The sequence below is a fragment of the Diachasmimorpha longicaudata genome, chromosome 5 (assembly GCF_034640455.1).
Source record: "Diachasmimorpha longicaudata isolate KC_UGA_2023 chromosome 5, iyDiaLong2, whole genome shotgun sequence".
Classification (NCBI taxonomy): Eukaryota; Metazoa; Arthropoda; class Insecta; order Hymenoptera; family Braconidae; genus Diachasmimorpha; species Diachasmimorpha longicaudata.
The window spans coordinates 975,261-996,134 of NC_087229.1; the positions used below are offsets into that span (position 1 = coordinate 975,261).

A 20,874-nucleotide genomic window follows, 5' to 3' on the forward strand; every position below is an offset into this window, starting at 1 on the left:
TACAGGAAGTGGCGGCCATTTTCCCCAGCAGTTTCGGGGGTAGGGCCATCTAGAATCGCTGTAGGAAACTGAAAGAGAGAATTTCTTTACTTGTTGTGAAAATTACCGATCGAAGAAAGGAATGCGAAAGTCCTCTATCATAATTTTGTTGTAACACAAAATTTTTATGTTTTATAAATGGCGATAGTAATCCACAAATCATCTTTCAACGTTCTGTCAAAGGATGCTCATGAGATTCGGCCTTCAGCCTCCGACGTGTATGGACGTATTCCTCAGCGCGCCTCTACTTTCGTTTTTCCTACCACAGTAGTAGCTTCCTCCCGTGTCGTACTTTACTATCCTGACGAAATCTTGCAGATCACATCAAGCCGCCGAATCTGCATACCGATTAGTGCCTATACTAATTAAACTCGTAAGTAGCACGTGGCTTGGCCACGTGTCGCCCTAACCTCAACAGCGTCCCCGTCGAGGTGACGCTACCGCTCCAAGATGGAGGACCGCCCAGCCTCCAAGGCCATCTTAATCAACACCAAGTCAACCAACGTTACCAACGAGCACAACTACGACATCAGCCATCAACTAAAAAAACGCGATATAATCTTCAACGACCCATTCCTTCCCCAGAACTCTCCATCTCCCCCTCAACTTAACCGAACCTCGCCCTCTCCACCACATGATCCTAGCGACTCACTTCTTATCGAAGCTGCTCAACGCTCGGCCTACCTTGATACATATCCCCCCTCACTCTTAACGCCATTTCCCAAAACACTCTTGATAACTTCTCTGCACTCTCACCACAAAATTCGATCACCTCCCCCTTGTTCATCCCTCATCACCTCCTGTTAACGACACTGAGATGAGCACCCCAGAAAAAAATGCTCTTGGCAAACGTACAGCTAGATCCTCTGACGAAGAACCAGATTTCGAACTCCCCAAATCCATGAAAAAAAAGCTTCACGAAGCCTCCTCCCCTCATCCTGAAACCTCAACCTCGTCCTCTGCCCCTCCTACCATTCTCCCAACGAGGACACCTCGACGCCCCATCATATCCTAAGAACTACAGAAAAATTGTTTCCCTCTCAAGTCCTCAAACCAATCCTTTGAGGTCTTCTTCCAAGCCGACTACTCCAACCCAAACACCCCTGACATTCATGGAGTCAACCTAGCCAAAGTTCTCATGAACATTCATCTATCTAGGGAGGCTATCGTCCCTACCAAATATAATCAATTTCATTAAAAACAAAAAAAAATATCGAACTTCAAAAAAAAAATCACGAAAATCTCCTTCTTTTTCGTTACAAATTGTTTAAAAAAAATATGAAGATATTGTCGAAAATAAACAATTGTGGTAGGGACGATAACTATAAATGAGTAGAAGAACATATGTAAATTTTAAAGCAATCGGTTGAATACTTTTTCTTGTAGGACCTTGACCGTTTCAGAAAATGATGATTCGAGAAAAACGCGTTTAAAGTTGAAAGCCTGGTAGACAATCGCTTACGACACGTCGGCGACTATGAGCTGTAACTTATCAAATACTATGAATTTCGGTCTGAATTTTTCACAGCATGTTTTCAATAGGTTTTACTGTCAAAATATCAAAAAAAAAAATCGATTTTTTGAAGTGCTCACATGAGAATAACCCCTTAAAGATGTGCCCCTCAATATCTCCATCCCTGATCTTCAATCAGACCTCATCAGCGATATCCCAATCAAAGAAATTTCCCGTTGCAACCGATTCACATCCCTCTCCGATGGAACCAGGCACATGTCCCCTTCTACCTCCATACTCATCAAGTTCGAAGGTCAGACTCTCCCAACCCATGTATCTCTATACAACATTCGCCTCCAAGTCTCCCCCTACACATCCCAAATCAAAAGATGCTCCAATTACCTTCGTTTCGGCCACTCAAAAGCCCACTGTAGACGCCAAACAACCTGCAACCATTTTGGCAAAGTGGACCACAACAACCTTCCCGCAAACTCCCCTTGTCCAAAAGTTGACCAGGACCCTTTCTGCATCAACTGCAAAGGGAGACATCCCTCAACCGACAACAACTACCCCCAACTAGCCAGGCAAAGACTCATACACAGATATGCCGCCCAACGGGGTATTTCCTATATTGAAGCTAGACACATTATCTCCTCCAATCTCCCAAATGCTCCCCCCGGGCACTTACCTGCCCCCTCACCTTCTAACTTTGCTAACTCCCCTCATCACTTCCCTCCAATCTCACACACCTCCTCGCTCACACAACCAATGTCAACCACTCTCCAACCCACCCCTCGTCATCTCCCTGACTCCGACCTTGTGCCTCATCGCTCTCCTGCCATCCCTCCAACTCCACTGCGCAAAGACTCAAACCCCGTCCCTCTACCCTTGTCAAACTCGTCTCGTGACAAGCACCTCCAATACTCCCGCAAGCTCATGCATAAAGCCCCCCGCAGCTCCTCAAGAACCTCACATATCTCCAACTCTTCCTCCCCCAACCATTCCCATCTCCTTATTTCTCCAAATGGTGCTAACTATTCCAACCTTCCTCCTCCTTCAGAAATGAGATACCCTTCTCACCAACCGTCTCTCTTACCCTCGTCCGACCTCTCTCAGGTCCTTGACCAAATTAGAAGCTTCCTCGATCTCTTCCTCCATAAACTCGCTGCCTTAGTTGAAAGCTTTGGCCTCACCAACAAAATCGCGAACATCTCTAACCTAATCAACAACCTATATCATCCCTCCTCCCAGACCACCCCCCCTCCAAACCTTCCTTCCTCTTCCCTGTCCGCCCCTACGTCACCCTTCAACACCTCTCGCCCCTCATTATCCACCACACTATGAACTTCACAACCTCAACTAATTCTGCCTGTCCTGGACTCAAAATCTTGCAATGGAATGCCCGCAGTCTTCGACCAAAGCTAGGTGACCTCCAAAATATTGCCTTCAACTATGATATCATTCTCCTTTCTGAAACCTGGCTCAAACCCTCTCATCCTCACACCGCCCTCCGCGGCTTTTATCTCTACAGAGATGACCTTCTAAACCAACAGGGGGGTGGCATTGCCATCGCGATCAAAGAATCTATACGCTTCACCCGAATTCCTAACCTTAATCTCATCTCCCCAAACCTCCACGTCATTGGCATTAATATCTCCTCCAGAGATGGACCCCTAGCTATCTTCTCTCTTTACAAAAACCCTCACGCCACAGTTCACTCCTCAGAATGGTCTCAACTTTTCTCCAAATCCGCCAATGCCCACGCTTCCATCATAGCTGGGGACTTCAACTCCCACTCAGAGGCTTGAGGTCCCATTCCTGTCCCTCTGGCTCTGAACTCCTAGATGCTCTTGCGAACTCAAATCTCTTACCCCTGAACGATGGTTCTCCCACCCTAGTCACTCCCCCCAACTCGCCCCCCTCATGCGTTGACCTCACTCTTGCATCCTCCAATATAGCTCTCCAATCTTCTTGGCATGTTCTTAAAGACCACATGGGTAGCGACCACTACCCCATTGCCACTCTTCTGAACGTCCCTCCCGACAAATTCAAACGTTTTTCCTATAAAATCAACCACTCCAAGGTGGATTGGGATGCCTTCCAAGACTACCTTGAAGCTAACGAAAACCTCATTAACATTACCCCAAATTCCATGTCCCCCCAACTCAAATACGAATCCCTAATTGATGTCATTATGTCAGCAATTCAAGCCTCGTCTCCAAAACCCAAAGACTCGTCTAAATACTTCAACCAAAGTAACCGCAGACCCTCTCCCCCAGCTCCCTGGTGGAACGAAAACTGCTCACATGCCGTCGCCCAGAAGGAAGGCCACATCCCTTTTCAGAAAGGTCATTTGTCTAGACCACTACATTGCGATGAAAAACCAATCTGCCCTTACCAAACTCACTCTCAGAAAAGAAAAATTAAAAGGCTGGTCCACATTTTGCGAATCCCTAAGTAGAGACACCCCCATCAACCTAGTCCGGCAAAAAATCAAGTGGTTCAAAAACCGCAAGGAATACACCCCCACAAATATCCCTAATCAAGACAATGGATCTGCCGATCAAATGCGGAGTTTCATCTCCGACTTCTGTCCCAAACTTCCGCCCAACTATATCCCCCCACTTCCTCCAGCCATCCCCTTCCAAAACAACCCCTTTCTTCAAAAAGAGTTCAGCCCACATGAACTCAAACATGCTCTCTCCGCCACTAAAAGCACCTCTTCTCCAGGCCTGGATAAAATCGACTATTTTGTTTTGAAAAAACTCTCTAACTCCTACAAAAACTGTCTTCTAGACATCTTCAACTCCCTCCTTAACTCCGGCCAATTTCCAGATTCATGGAGAAAATTCTTAGTATTCCTCCTCCCCAAAAATACCCCGGGCAAATTTCGTCCCATAGCCCTTGCTTCCTGCACCCTGAAACTTCTCGAAAAATTAATAGCCAACCGCCTCATGTGGTGGCTAGAAACTGAACATGTCCTGCCCAATAATCAGTTCGGTTTCAGAAAATTCCGATCCTGCGCTGACAACCTCTCTATCTTAAGCACCGAAATCCTTACAGATTTCGCATCCAACCAATTCACTGCATGTGTCTTCATCGACATAAAGGGAGCATTTGACAACGTCAACCCCCTCACCCTATACAATGACCTAGCCCGTATAGAAATTCCCCAAAAATTAGCTGACTTCGTCTACTTCCTACTAGCTTCCCGCCAACTCTACTTCGTGACGCAAGATGAGCTCAACGGCCCCTACCCTATGGACAAAGGCACAGGCCAAGGACTAGTCCTTAGCCCCATCCTATTTAACATTTATACTTCTTTCCTACCCCAACTCCACCAGTTCCAGGCTGAATCTATCGCCTTCGCCGACGACCTCGTAATCTTTTCTCGCAACTCCAACCTCTCCTCTTGTTTGGAATCTGTAGAAGAAGCAACCAACTCCATAGCCAATCATCTATCTGACAGAAACCTTGAAATCTCCCCCGAAAAATCTCACCTAATCATCTTTTCTAAAAAACACTTCATCCCTTCTGACCACCACATCTCTATCAACGACACCCTCATTCAAGCCAAAGAAACCACCAGATTTCTTGGGGTCACCTTAGATTTCCGGTTCTCCTTCTCCCCTCACATCTCAGCCTTAACCAGTAAATGTACCAAAGTTATTTCACTCATCAAATCCCTCAGAAAAACCTGGTATGGGGCACACCCCAATAACCTCATCACCTTCTACAGAGGTCTAATTCGGAGCTCCATAGAATATGGCAGTCACATCCTTCGGTACTCAAACTTCTCTCATTTCGACAAGCTCAACAAGCTTCAATACAAAGCTCTCCGTTTTGCTATTGGTCTTAGAAATTCTACCCCCACGAACGTTATCCTTGCTGAAGCTGCTGAATCCCCTCTAAATCTACGTATTTCCCAACTTTCGAATAGGTATATGGCTAAATGTTTCTCCCAATCACTCCACCCTGCTCTCGACAAGCTCGCCTCCCTACACTTGATCCTTTCTAGGAAAAACTCCAACATCCATAACATCAAAACCGATTTCCCCATTTATCGCTCGTACACCAAACTCCTACATCACAAGCACCGAATTCACTCCCACTCCCTAGCTACCCCTTACCAATTTCCGTTCTCTCTCATCAATTTCCCGCCTCTAATCAACACTTCCATTGGCCATTCTTTAAAGAACGCCAAAAACATAACTGCCACCCTGTCTGATGAGTTATCTAAAAACAACCTTGACCTCCACACCCAAATTTACACTGATGGGTCAAAAACATGTGAGGGCTCCTATGTGGGCTTTGCAGTTGTTGTCCCCTCCAAAGATATCATCATCAAACATAAGATAACTTCTTATGCCTCGATATTTACAGCGGAAGCCCTAGCCTTACTAACTTCCCTCCAAACCATTGATTCCCTTAAAATCGAACACTCCGTTATCCTCTCAGACTCCCTCAGCGTTCTGACAGCTCTATCCCATCTTTCATACCAAATATCTTCCTCTCATATAGTCTATGAAATCCTCGAACTCTACTCAAATCTCTCCCTCAATGGATACCACATCTCTCTCATCTGGATTCCCTCCCACGCGGGAATCCCAGGCAATGAATTAGCTGATCGTCACGCCAAAGAGGCCATTACCAACGGCATCTTTCACAACACCTGCATCCCCCACTCTGACTTCAGAGAATCTTTCTCGAGGAGCCTGAAAGCCAAAACCGCCAAACTCCTCACAACCCAAAGCATCCGTAAAGGCTCCCTCTACTTTAAACACTTCTACAAAGATTTTCACCCCCCCCCTCCCTGGTTCCTCTCCTTAGGTATTGACAGACCCCAAATCTCCTCAATCTCTAGAATGAGATCCAACCATTTCAACCTCAACGACAGCCTCTTCCGCAAAAATATAGTCAACTCTCCACTCTGTGAATGTCACCTTCCCGAAACCCTATCACATATTTTCTGGTTCTGCCCCTTATATACCAATGAACGCACCCCCTTTGTGAAAGTTTTGAAAAAGTTAAAAATTTCCTCATTCAACATCCTAAAGCTCATCTCTCACCCAAGCACCAAAGTTGCCTTCCTCATTCACAACTACTTAAAATCTATCCACAAATCAGTCTAACCACTACTTCAAATCCTTCCCGCCTTCTAACTACACTACCTCACTCCCTACCTTACCACTTCCCACCCATTCACATGTAACGTTCCTACATTGGGAACAACGGCCGCAAGACTTGTAGTCAGAGCCAACCAAAAATTAGAAGAAGAAGAAGATGAAGGATGCTCATCCTAAAATACGGATGGGTCTAAAATAGGTACAGCCGCAAAGAATGGTACAGGAAGTGGCGGCCATTTTCCCCAGAAGTTTCGGGGGTAGGGCCATCTAGAATCACTGTAGGGAACTGAAAAAGAGAATTTCTTTACCTGTTGTGAAAATTACCGATCGGAGAAAAGAATGCGAGTGTCCTCTATCATAATTTTATTGTAACACATAATTTTTATGTTTTATAGATGGCGATAGTAATCCAATAATCATCTTTCAACGAGCTCCGTCCCGTTAGCCCCCCATGTATGAATTTTCCCACTTTTCCGATTTTTCTCCGATTTATGGTCGTATGCTGGTGATTGATGGTTGATAAAAAATGTTTGCTGGTGATTACTTTTTTAAAAATTTAATTATAAAAATTTGTACCAAAAAAAAAATCTGTTGACCCCCCCACTATACACTTTTGAAATTTTCTCACCACCAATATTCGGGAAATCGTTTGCTGGCTATTGCTGGTCCATAGAAATCAACGTAATAAATAGTATTAAGGCCCGGATGAAGGGAATTTTTTAGCAGTATCCTATTAGCCGCAAAAAAACGATTTTTGAACAAAAAAACTTATAGAATCGTTTGTAGTTCGTTAGCAGGTGATTGTACCTTCGTTTTTAACGTTTAAGAGTTGATTATTCTTCTTTAATTCATTAATCAAAATAATGCGTGAAGTTAGCCGACGAAATTTTGAAAAATCAATTATTTTGAGTTTTTTTTTTCATTCGATTCTAAATCGTTTGTACAATCCGCCTCTATAATTATTATCGTTTAAGAGTCCATACTTTCTTATGAATCATATATTTTTCTCAATACCATTTGACATAGGTTCCCCCTCCCCCCTTGAACTATATTAGCCGAGACAGGTCAGAAAAATACAGTATCACAATATTCTCTTCCTGTCATCAATAAGAAATCGTTTGTAGAATCTAAATCTAAATCATTTATTGTTTAAGAGTAGATATTTTTCTTATATTGTAGCGCATGTGCTCATCCGCATGCGCACTCTTCCGTCAGAATAATATTCTTTAATTAATTAATAGCCCATGAATGATGATTGATAGACTAATGACAATGGACTATATATGACCTACAAACAATTTTCAATCCAATGACGAGGTTACTTTTGACCTTCAATCGAAAAATAAAAAATGGGGTGCTAACTTTTGCTTGAAAAAGTTTTTAATTAATAAAAAAATAGATATTGACTATCAAAGCAAATTGATCGAATATCAATGGTCTTCCATGATAAGTCCAATGTACTGTCCAGCGTTTCGTTTTGGACTGACTCAACTGACAATTTCTTCATGAGCAACGACCATAAAACCGCTTTATTTTGACGCTTTTTATGTTGTTTCAGTTTATTGTACCAATTATGATGGGACCAAGCATTGTCTTTCTCTTTTTCAAGATCTTTCCACACCTTATGTGAGTAGATCGGAATCTCTCCTGATCGGAAATAAATTTCGTACTTCATCAGAATCGCGAGTGCTTCTTCATCGGAAATTTTACACGTTGGTGGCATTTTTATTGTTTTAATGTTAACTTGTTGCACAGTATTTGAGACACAGTGAAAATACTTTTTAGAATAGTCTTTATTAACACAAGGAAGACACGTCTTAGACAGAGGACCGTTGTCCAGAGACTGAAAACTATATCAAAGGGAAAACGCTCTCAGGCGAAAGAAAAACAGTTTTATGACTGAAAATGAACGCGGTCCATTGTTGAAATTTCAGCACATGTTTAGGATTAAACCGTCTCGAAAGCGGAGTTTGTTTCAAGTTTGTACCTATAAAAATCCTGTGGAGACATTTTTTTTTACTCCTTCGGCCATCTTTGAACTAGGGTAGTGAGAGTAGAAAAATGGGGTGGATTTTTATAGGTACAGATCGACTCAGAATCACCCCCTGAGTCGATTTACCCACCCTTGTAGAGACATTTTTTTTTACCCCGTCGGTCGGCTTAGAAATTATGTGATGAGGGTGGGAAAATTGGGTAAAAATTTATATGTGTATATGGGGGTCGAAGTTTTTATTTGAGGACCCCATGACATCATTTTGAAAAGGGTTGGTAAGGGTGGGAAAAGTACATTGCAGTTTTGCGTACATCCCCCCACCCCCGCACTCCCGACAGGGCATCGCGCGAGATCAAGCTTCTGGGTTTGACCGCGGAGTGGAAGGGCGTAAAGTCGCCAATTGTCAAAAAATTCCCTTCATCCGGGCCTTAATACTATTTATTACGTTGATTTCTATGGACCAGCAATAGCCAGCAAACGATTTCCCGACTATTGGTGGTGAGAAAATTTCAAAAGTGTATAGTGGGGGGGTCAACAGATTTTTTTTTGGTACAAATTTTTATAATTAAATTAAAAAAAAAGTAATCACCAGCAAACATTTTTTATCAACCATCAATCACCAGCATACGACCATAAATCGGAGAAAAATCGGAAAAGTGGGAAAATTCATACATGGGGGGCTAACAGGACGGAGCTCTTTCAACGTTCTGTCAAGGGATGCTCAACCTAAAATACTAACGAGAATGTGCATGGAAGCTATATGCCCCGTTTTTTTCAAATAATTAATTAATTGTTAATGAATTAATTTATTGTATCGATGATGGTTATTCACTCTTTGAACTTAATCAGATATTTTTTTCGCAGTGCTCTATAATATTTCTTATTGTTACGGTTAATTATATATAATTGGACCAACCTAAATTACCGGTGATGGAATTTAAAATTTAACAAAATAATAAATAAATAGTTGTTCATTCGATTATATATAATTAATCGTAACAATAAGAAATATTATAGAGCCCTGCGAAAAAAATATCTGATTAAGTTCAAAGAGTGAATAACCATCATCGATACAATAAATTAATTAATTAACAATTAATTAATTATTTGAAAAAAACGGGGCATGTAGTTTCCATGCACATTCTCGTTAGTATTTTAGGTTGAGCATCCCTTGACAGAACGTTGAAAGATGATTATTGGATTACTATCGCCATCTATAAAACATAAAAATTTTGTGTTACAACAAAATTATGATAGAGGACATTCGCATTCCTTTCTCCGATCGGTAATTTTCACAACAGGTAAAGAAATTCTCTTTTTTAGTTCCCTACAGTGATTCTAGATGGCCCTACCCCCGAAACTTCTGGGGAAAATGGCCGCCACTTCGGGGGGGCTCCGTTCGTACTTGCACAACTCTAAAAATGAACAACTGAACAGAAAATTTTCAAACTGTGAGAGCACCACTGTGCAGGGATTCAACTGTCGAGACAAAAAGCTAAGCTGTACATGTGGCGCTGGGTCCACATGTACAACCACATTTTTGTCTCAACAGTTGAATCCCTGCACAGTGGTGCTCTCACAGTTTGAAAATTTTCTGTTCAGTTGTTCATTTTTAGAGTTGTGCAAGTACGAACCAGTGATGCCAGATGAGGGGAAAAATCCCACGCGTGGGAATTTCGTGCGCAGCTCCCTCGCGCACTCCTCGGGTCCCCACCCCTAATGCCAGGCTCAGTGCCCATATATGAAATTGAAGACATTAAATTGCCCAATAAAACTATCAAAGAAATAAATGAAATAAATAAAATTGATCGCATTATTAGTTTTTCAATTATCTAGTCATCAATAACATTCGATAGTAATAGAAGCACTGTTAATAAATCTTTGAAATTGAGTAATAAATTCATAACATTTTGCAATATTCTCTCGTTTACCAAAATTGCTCATTCTGTTGCAAAATTCAGGTTAATTGTAATTTTTGTTTTACATTCAGATTAAAATTTTGGTGGCAACTCGGAATTTTTAATTCATTACCAAAAATCCTGTTTTTTTTTGCGTTGGATTTTGAGTCATTTGAAAAATGATGCCGAAATTGGCGAATCATTCAATAACACTCTTAGTTATAATGACCTAAAAATTATAACTCCATTGAATATTCCATAATTTATTTTCATCTTCAATCACAAAATATTTTCGATTTCTATATGGGAAAGAGAACGAGAATTTGGACTTTCCCCTCGCTGCCCTCGTCGTCCTCGTCCCCCTTATCCCCCTCGTTGCCCTCGTGGTTCTCGTTCCCCTTATCACCCTCGTTGCCCCTCATGACCCTCATGAGGCTTGACTTTTTCTTCGTGACCCTCGTGGGCCTCCAGAAATTTGCCATTCTCCTCATGGCCCCTCATTGCCCTTTCGTCCTGTATAAAATGACCCGCTAATGAAATAACGAGCCGAATCAAATATTTAAACGTCGCGCCGTGCCGACTGCGCCCTAAAGGCTGCGCACTACTAACCGAGAGGAGTGGGAAGCGTGTGGGAATTCCCATCTGGCATCACTGGTACGAACGGAGCCCCCCCGCCACTTCCTGTACCATTCTTTGCGGCTGTACCTATTTTAGACCCATCCGATCTCTGCTGATGATACCTCCCTAAATCATTTCTTAACGAGAACTATCAACTGTGCCGCCCACTGAGTTTCTCCCTTGGCGCCAATAGAAGCGTATTAAAAAAAATATTTCGTTATTAATTTTTTTAATTTACTAAATGAGATGAATTTTGATAAAAACGATTTAATTCACTGAATTAAATAATTTGTATTCTGAGTGAAGGAAAATTGAGAATAAAACTCCATTAAAATGGTTAAAAAATATATTATTTGAAATGGAGAGGGTGGATAGGAACTGTCTTTTCTGTGGTATAGATAAAGAAGTTTCAAGGACAATTTTTGCTACAGAATTGCTTTTTTTTACCTATTAAAAGGTAAAATATTCGTTGGATTTCGACGCGATAATGATATTCATTCAAAGTAAAAGGTTTGAAGCAAGGAAAACCTCAAATTTCCCCTTGAGTTTCAGGTAATAGCGAGGCGTAAATATTCCAAGCACTGGACAGTCTGAATTTGTTTATTCTTCATTTGACATATTTTTAACATCACCGAATTCTTCATTGTTAAACCCAGTAAATGTGGATTTTCTTTACTTAACATGTCGCAAAGACAATCGAGGATTTACGATTAATACAAAGATACATGATAAATCATTATCAAACTCTTTTTGCTTTATTAGTTTCCCTTGCTAATTCACTTCTCTAAAAATGGACAAGAGAAAATTCAATTAAAATGAAAACAATATAAATCTCATTCCGAAAATATCGAAGACTTCGATGAAATTAACGATCTAATCGACAGTTGTATTCTGTATTCGTAGGAAGCCGAAGTTATATAATTAAAATATGGTTCAATTTTTGTGTTATCATAGATAGCATGCGACTAATTACGCCGTTGAATTCACTATACATTTTTTTAAATCTCGAAATTCACTAGGATAAAAGCATTAAAATGTCAAGTAGTTCGAGGCAGACGACCACAAAATTATATATACATATAAATAATCATTCGTACATCGTATTCTCATACGATTTATATTGATTGTACAGTAGTTTGAGTCACCTAGAATCACAATTGAAATTTACTTGCACAGATAACTCTGCCTCACTGGACTCACTTTATTCCCTCGCTATTTCCATCCAAAATCACTCAAAATCTCGAGGTTTTATTTATCAACTCCTCAGTACTAGTTTATCGTTATCGCTATATTTATTATTATTGTTTTTTTTCTTCATTGCTGTTGGTTTAGCTGATACTGCCATTATTTATGTCTAAAGATAATTATAGATTATGTTCAATATGTACTTCGTACAAATATATTCATCTACATTATGGCTTGACATATTTCTCGATGAATGCCTTCATATCACGCATTTCCTGAAAATGAAAACAATTATGTAGTATACGTTGAATAAATCAGACCTAATCACTTGAACTTCGATAAAGACTATGAAACTAAACTATCCATTCTTAACTGAGACTATTTATTTTTCGTGTTTATTCGTCTATTGAATTCTTGAAACTAACATGACCTTCAATTGAAATTTAAAAAATTATTTTTTTGCAGCAATTTACTTTACATCATTTGCATTGTTTTCTTCAACGGTTTTTTATTAAAAAACATCGATAAGGACTTATTGTTCAGATTCGGGTGATCTCCTAATATGCCAGATAGTTTAATGTTCTAAGAATTTATCCACAAAAACAATTGAATGTCCAGTAAATTAATTCAACTGTTGAAATACCTCTTCAGATGAGCTATGCATCATTTCTCTGTACGTCTTGAACTCCGTACGTCCCATGAACTGCTTGAGGAGTGAAGCCGTCATTTGTCCCCACTTATACGGCACAATGGGATCGCAATCTCCATGACACTGGAGAACTGGCGTATCCTTATTTCCCACTGCAATCTGAATAAAACAGAATGTCAAATGAAGCAGAAAAATGGATGATTAAAATTATAAAACAACTGGCACAAATGACGATGGCTTACAGCTGGGAATTTTTGGTGGAGGGGAAGCCAGGCAGACAGAGCCACTACTCCTGCCAGGGGCTTGTTGTATGTAAGGGCACTGTACAGGGCCAGTGCGCCACCTTGACTAAATCCACCGAGGACAATTCGTTCTGTTGGAATGCCAGCAGAAACCTCCTCCTCGATCATTGCGTGAACGGCTGCAGCAGCTCGTATTATTCCTTCCTCATCCTCGGGGCCTGTCGCATCCAAGGATCGAAGATCAAACCTGCAAAATTACACGAGACCTGAAGTTGCTGATGATTCGAGAATTATCGCTCGGCACGTTTAGCAAATTGACGTTTTCATTTTTGTCATCAATCCCTTCTGCGATTTCTTAGTCATTGAGGTCTTTGGTAGTTGTGATAACTATAGTTGTTATAAATAAAATAAATGAGTAATTGTTAACGTCAGTTTTTGGTGAACGCATCAAAATCGAGGGAAAAGCTCGGAAAATTTTTCGCAAAAAAATATATAATCCAAAATATCACTAGTCCTCATGAATTAATCCATGAAATGATAAATCGAATCATTTTCAACGTTAATTTTTCGCCAATATCCTAACGTCTGTGAGAAATAGAGAAAGTTTAACTTCAACATTTCCAAAGCGGGAATTCTAAAGTCTAAATATCGATTGAATAAATTTACGAGTGTTTTATATTCTATCTAAATCCTGAATTTAAGCTGATCGACTTAATTCAGATAAAAGAAACCTTGAGCTATTTTAACTTCTGATTTCGTCATAACTCCTTAAAGGTGTCACTCATTCTTCTCTAAAAACCAAAAAGAAAAGAAAATTGAATTTTACTTACCAAGATGGCATTCGGAATCCAGTATTCAAGGTAACAGGCATGGTAGGTCTGCAAATGAATAATCAATAATAAAATTCCTTAACTTGCACAAACACCCGGTGCATAACTTACGCAGTGGGACAAATGACTTTCATATGTGGCGAGCGAATCGAGCCCATAGCGCTTGCCCATCCATGCCTGTTAATTAATTACAATTATCAATTGATTTGCAAATTGGTGACTACAAATAAGTTCATCAATTAATTCTTACCCAGTGTCACCGAGGCCATGAAAGAAAATCAGCTAAAACAATCCAGGGAAATGGAAAGAAAAAACCAAGCATTAGTATTCCGAAATTATTCACACCCTTAAGACGTGAATATAAAAAATCTAGTTCCCATTCTATAATCTGCAATCACAGGGTGAACTGGGTCACTTTTATCTCTAATCAAATTACACATGTAAAGGATGGATATTAATCGATAAATCGTTGATCCCGGGACCAGTGAATTGGAAAATATTGTATCTGCGTCAGAAGAATTAAATAAATGAGCCAACTGAAGATATCAACGCTTAACCAAAACCAATGCACATATTTCCCATGAGAAATTCCAGTATTTACTCACTGTTGCGGTGTGCCGGGCTGTAGCAGCTATCACCACAGGACTTGCCATCGCGATTCTAGTAGTTTAATGAATCAATAAGTCACCTATTGTCAGTATCTGTGCAGTCAGCCGTGGGAAGCAACTGGATGATTTTGTCAAAAAAACAAAATTTGTAAATACTGAAGAGTGAATGTGGAAGGAATGATATCGGTGGAGCGCGTTCGGCGATGCTACTGATGGGGACCCTAGAAATCCCCACCACTTAGCATCACCGCCATCGCTGTTCATTTTTTTAATCGAATCTGTGAGGGCTGTGGGGGTGCTCCGTTCGTACTTTTGCAAATGGTAAGCTGTACATGTGGCGCTGGGTTCACATGTACAGCCACATTTTTGTCTCGACAGTTGGATCCAAAGAGGATAGACCAAAATAGAGGCTCAGTTCTGGGGGTTTGAGTGACGCCAGTTTCTCCACGTTACCGACGTGATTTCACCCCCGAAGAGACGGGGCGCCACGAGTCCTACTGTGGTATCTGCATATCGGCCAAGCGGGGGGGCTCCGTTCGTACTTGTTCAACTGTACAAATGATCAACTGTACACAGAATTTTCAAACGGTGAGAGCACCGTTTGAAAATTCTAAAATTCTAAAAAGCTAGGCTGTACATGTGGCGCTGGGTCCACATGTACAGCCTAGCTTTTTCTCTCGACAGTTGAATCCCTGCACAGTGGTGCTCTCATCGTCTGAAAATTCTGTGTACAGTTGATTATTTGTACAGTTGAACAAGTACGAACGGAGTCCCCCCGCTTGGCCGATATGCAGATACCCCAGTAGGACTCGTGGCGCCCCGTCTCCTCGGGGGTGAAATCATGTCGGTAACGTGGAGAAACTGGCGTCACTCAAACCCCCAGAACTGAGCCTCTACTTTGGTCTATCCTCTTTGGTTGGATCCCTGCACACCGGTGCTCTCAACGTTTGAAAATTCTCTCTACTGTTCATCATTTGTACATTTGGAAAAGTACAAACGGAGCCCCCCCGTTTGAATGACGCCAGTAGGATCATAGTATCTGAGCCCAGAAGAAGGAGGGCCTCATAGGCAAATTCTGGCGTATCTGCACGTCAGATCCCTATGTATTTAGCCTGCGGAGGGTTGCAAATGGAAAAACTAACTAATGTACATGATTGTACATCGTTAGTACATCGTTGTACATGTATTGATTTTGTATGTAGCTCCGTGGATAATTAATAACTGTCATTTGAATTTTTCCCATGATGCTGGCTGGCCGGAAAAAAAATTAAAAATCAACTTTTTAATTGAGTTGCAGCTTGTTTTGTACGAAATCGTTTCTAGGTTACGAATATAAAGGTTTGCTCGTTTGTACATATCCCAATCATCCAATACAATCAAATAAAAATTGTGATTAGTCCCCTCCCCAATCTCTTACCTGGCGTCCACCGGCGTTGGCAGAGGGGGAAGCCATTTTGAATCTGAAAGATAAGCACCTGCATTTTGGAGCAAGATAAAATTAAAGATATTTCGGAGGATGATGGTTCTCGTTTCCTCCTCGCTTTTCTTTCTTTTAACTAGAAATATTGAATGTCTCATTTTTCATTAGGGAAGGTGGGGTGGAAAGACCATCTGACCATGTTAACTCCAACACATGGTCATTTGGATTTTGGAGCACGGTAGAACCAAAAATATTGCGAATATGGAAAATCAAACACCGATATCGACGTACTTCACGTTATTCTCAGATGCGAGTTATTTTTTAACTCACGAGACATAGCCGCGCGCCACCGCGCGCAATTTGGTTAATCTTAATTATTGTGATATTTTTCATTTAAGTCACATTTGCGGTGAGCGCACCTTATTTTAACTACTGTATGAGTAGAGCAGTTGAATTATATGGATATAAAAAGTCAATGAAATATTTAACCTCAAAATAATTATACCAAAATGATCCTGAAGTAATAGCGTATGACGTTGAACACGTCCTCATTTCGTAAACATGGATCTTAAAAATTGCTGGTATATTCACAGGTGATCTATTTCCCACTTGTAGGCAACATGCAAAATTTTAAATGTCTTGAAGCTGTAAGACGACTTGGAAAATACAGGAGTTTCGATAAGATATAGATATTTACATTTGATGAGTAACTTGTTTCATTTCCATTTTCTAAGTTTTTATTTTCTACTAATTAACTCATCCTTTGACTTGATTTACTTGATACTTGTGTACTTGTGAAATTCAAATTTTGCCGCTGTGAATGTATCTACCAATCACGAATAAGTGTTACGGAATTTCGATATGTTCGATTCGAGATTTGAGGTGTATGTCCTTTTTACAAAAGGAGATGTGCCATCGCTACGGAATTTTTGTGGACGGAGCCTTCTATGAACGTGTACTAATTTCCCTTAGGATTTCGAGAACTGTGATGTAATTTAGATAGAAAAAATTTATTTAAGAATTACAAATACCATAGATGTCTGCATAAATTTTTTTAATGGTTTCTTTTATTTATACATAAAGAAAAATACTGTTTAGGGGCTTGGAACCATTAGGGATGAAAAAATATGTTCTCCATTAAATAGTTGAATAATTCAATTCTGATAGAATTCATGAACAACAAATAATTTTCTTTATTCAATAATATCTATCTTAGCCCTCCTATACTGTCTACTCTGTACATTCCTCACAAAAACAACATTTGTCTCTCGTCCCATCAATTTGACCAGAGACTCCATAACAACATAACCCCATCCGATGCCAGTGGATTCCGTGAAACAAAAATCCCCCTGACTTAGATGTCCCATAATCTCTCGATCGCAGGAGTGACGAACTCCCCTGCATTCTGGGAGGTATAAAGCCCTCATCCTCTCAGCATGCCCTTTGATATCAACGCTGGTCATGTCTTTCCCATCCGGCAATTCATTCCCTTTTCTCAGCCTCCTTCGTCGGTTCATGGCTCGTTTCAAGGCCTCTTTATGGTTCTTCGTCATGATTTTTCGTTTATTCTGGAAGGGATCGGGCCTAAGACTCTGGATAGGGTCTTTAGGGCTTCTCAGGTCCTCCTCGTTCGGCATACAGATGAGAGCGAACTTCTTTGGTCTCCCTTTACCCACAATTGTAATCCTCACAGGGACTAGAGAGGTGCGATCCAGAGATTCGTCGAATATGTTCAGTGGTAAACGTTTCGATGAGATCTTTCTCCTCCGATCTCTCTGATCCGATGAGAAGCCTCTAAGGGTAGAGGCCAGTGCTTGGAGAACTCGTGGATTCCTCATAACTTTAACAGCATCACCACCTGTCCATTCCGTCACCAGAAGCCTCCATTCGCAGAAAAAAGGGCTCGTTATGGAAAATTTTGTGAAGTTTATTCGTCTGTTCGGTGGACGACGAAAATATACCTCAGTCAGTTCATTTTTAATCTCCAATGATTCCTTGCAGTAGGCTGAAGTATCTGGGGGATGGATTTCTGGAGAATTTAGGTTGAGGTTCTCAAAAATCAAGGATTTATACTCTCGAATGCCTATTGGTCGAGCACACCTGTGTATGAAAGCTATCCAGAAGGCCACTCCCCATCTAGAGGGAATGATTATGTCTATTCCTGAAGCAAAACCTAGAAACAAATATTTGACAATATACTATAACGGGAATAACTCCACGTAATGAAGAAAAGATGAGTTATTACCGAATATTTTGTTTTTATGGAGATTTAATTTGAATATTCAACTCAATTCATTACAATTCATTACTTTGAAATTGAGAGGCAAAATTATAAAAAGTAAAAAATATTGGGATACTAATTTTGTAATGTCTATAACGATTAATATTTTGCGAAAATTAAAATCTGCTATTGAAGAAATCACCAATGCCTCATCGTTTAAAAATTGCATTTTTTTTAAGTTATCATGCAGATTATTGAGTAACAAGAACAGCTCATAAATGAAAAGATTATCGATAATTACCAGTACTCTTTCCCCTATCAGTATCCCCCGGGCATTGTACGAGAATAACAGGCACTTTGGCCATAATCTCCTCATCAATTTCGTGGTCATTCTGCACACCAGGAACGAGGTTGTCCTCCCTCAATTTATTAATCTCGTGATTGGTCTTGAAATCCTCTTTAAGCCTCTCCCTGACATCTATCTCCCATAGAGGGCTTCCAGACACCCCCTCAGGCACCTTAAGCACTTTTCTGCAGTCATCCTGATTCAAAACAGCCTTTCTCCTTTTTTCAGGAAGGAAAATCCTAGGATCTAAAACAGTGAGGGCCACCACCGAGCTCCTAGGCAATTGTCCAGGTGAATTCAACGTCTGAATTCCCTGGAAAAACTCATCCTGAAGATTGAAATCATTTTTATTCCTAGAATTCGCATACCACACGTCGTTCCAGGCAGTTTTGCCATCATGACCTGGTGATTTTGGTAGCTTCAAAGTAGATGATAGTACAGCAATACTCAGAGGTCCTCGAAGCCTGAATCTATTGAAGTAATTTACCAGTAAGTTTACTCTGCATCCAGACTCGTCAGAATTCATCGATGCTTGGCCTCCAGCTGTTCCAGAGAATCCAAAACTCAATGAAATTTCATGAACTACATCGTCAAAGAAGGCAGGATGCACCCAAATCCAGAGAGTTCTCAAGCTTTCCTCAACTCTGGGTCTCCAGAAGAAGTGGACAACCCCCACAGGACAATGATCTCTTTTATAAAACATTAGAGAACCCTCTCTCGAGCCAGCCAGATATAACCTGGCCCCAAAAGACAGTTCATCCCTAGAGTGAACTCTCAATCTCTCGATCAAAACCCCCTCAGGACCCGTCAGCTCGATGCAACTGTAGTAGGAGATATCCTGTATCATGCAGTGTTTGGCCACAGCTCGATAACTAGCCCTATATCCTCTGTCATTCGAGAAATTTGGTATTTTATAGCCCCATTTCTCGCACATGTGGAAGCGTTTTGCATGCCAAATGTGGGTCTCCAGCCATTTTTTCGTACGTTTCCTTCGGTTGTACTCCAGGAGGAGATTGTGGGGACGCCTTCTGTACTTTCTAGATGGTCTTTTTGATCTTGGGGGAAGGCCAGACTTCTCCATTTGCATCTGGTGGGCTTCTCGCAATCTTCTGGGCATCCTCTTGGCGTTGTGCGACATCACACGACGTCTCATATGGACTGGCAGCTTTTGAAAGACCAATTTTGTTCGTTGGGGATTCTCTAGAGGATGAGATTGAAACTTATTAAATTGTAAATTAATTTTCATCTTGATGAGATTCGTGACATTTTTATTGGGCAATTTCAAACTAATCACCTCAAACTTATTCAGATGAAAAGTTTGAAAAATGGAAAACTGTAATGATTCATGAACAAGTATATAAAGTATTGATTTACGGCGTCTAGACAATTTATTTTGGTTGAAACAAAGAGGTTAAACTCACCGACAGAGTGTGTCATTGCCAATATCTCACTGGCCCTTGCAGAAATCAACTTATTAATTTCCACATCATGAGAGATACTGACACTCCCCCCTAGGGTCTCGTCAAACTGCGGCTTAGCCATTTTTTAATAACTTATAAATCAACACGTTAATTAATCAACACAATCCATGTGCGAACAACCACAACTGTCTCTCTCTCTCTATAATTTCGAATGGACCCAGTTCATTTCGGCATCTCACGAAAAGACACGACTACAAACGACAATGGAACATTCTCAGCTGATACAACTCGTGCAGTCGATGAAAATAGGGGCCGGTAATGTAGGTATTGCTTTGAAAAATCAGTTATCCATCCATGACCGGTTCACCTAGTAGTATAAATCGCTTTCAGTCTGACCTAAAGAGGATTGCCTAAATCCTCTTTGGTCTGACCAGTGGAGATATTGGGGAGGTGAAAGCAGTTCGAAATATTTTAGTTAAAGTGAAACAGTTAGTTTAGATAGGTTTGCACCACTACGCTGAAATCGCTCTTTCAAACTTGATGCACTTCTTCTGAATATTTGTAAAATATTCAAAAGTTCATTACTGATGAGTTTTGTTAATTTCATCGTCGAATTTTCCCATTAATTGCATGAATAAAATTCGACAAAAAGTTTGATAGTCGTGAGTGTATTTTTCCGAATTTTGCTAAAATTTTTTGAATTGTTGGAAAGTTTACGACGAAACTTCGTAAGCCTTTGAATACCAATAAAACTTGACCAACAAGAATATAGATACCAGCGAAATCCGCTCAACTAAATTTCTCCCTCAAAATTTTTAACAGCTC

The 20,874-nt window shown here is 40.6% G+C and overlaps 2 protein-coding genes across 2 annotated transcripts; both read right to left on the bottom strand.

Moving 5' to 3' along the window:
- Positions 1-11,709: 11,709 nt before the first annotated feature.
- On the bottom strand, positions 11,710-14,872 carry LOC135162210 (acyl-protein thioesterase 1). The gene is made up of 7 exons (XM_064120420.1): positions 14,639-14,872; positions 14,284-14,315; positions 14,145-14,210; positions 14,034-14,081; positions 13,204-13,450; positions 12,956-13,120; positions 11,710-12,587 (listed from the first exon to the last, which is right to left on the bottom strand). Exons 1-7 carry the CDS (start codon positions 14,684-14,686, stop codon positions 12,540-12,542), a joined length of 654 nt encoding a protein of 217 aa, XP_063976490.1. The 5' UTR covers positions 14,687-14,872; the 3' UTR covers positions 11,710-12,539.
- A 2,226-nt stretch (positions 14,873-17,098) lies between these two features.
- On the bottom strand, positions 17,099-20,279 carry LOC135162209 (ribonucleases P/MRP protein subunit POP1). Its single transcript, XM_064120419.1, has 3 exons — positions 20,050-20,279; positions 18,584-19,828; positions 17,099-18,234 (listed from the first exon to the last, which is right to left on the bottom strand). The coding sequence occupies exons 1-3, from the start codon at positions 20,168-20,170 to the stop codon at positions 17,255-17,257; spliced, it is 2,346 nt and encodes a 781-aa protein (XP_063976489.1). The 5' UTR covers positions 20,171-20,279; the 3' UTR covers positions 17,099-17,254.
- Positions 20,280-20,874: the final 595 nt, after the last annotated feature.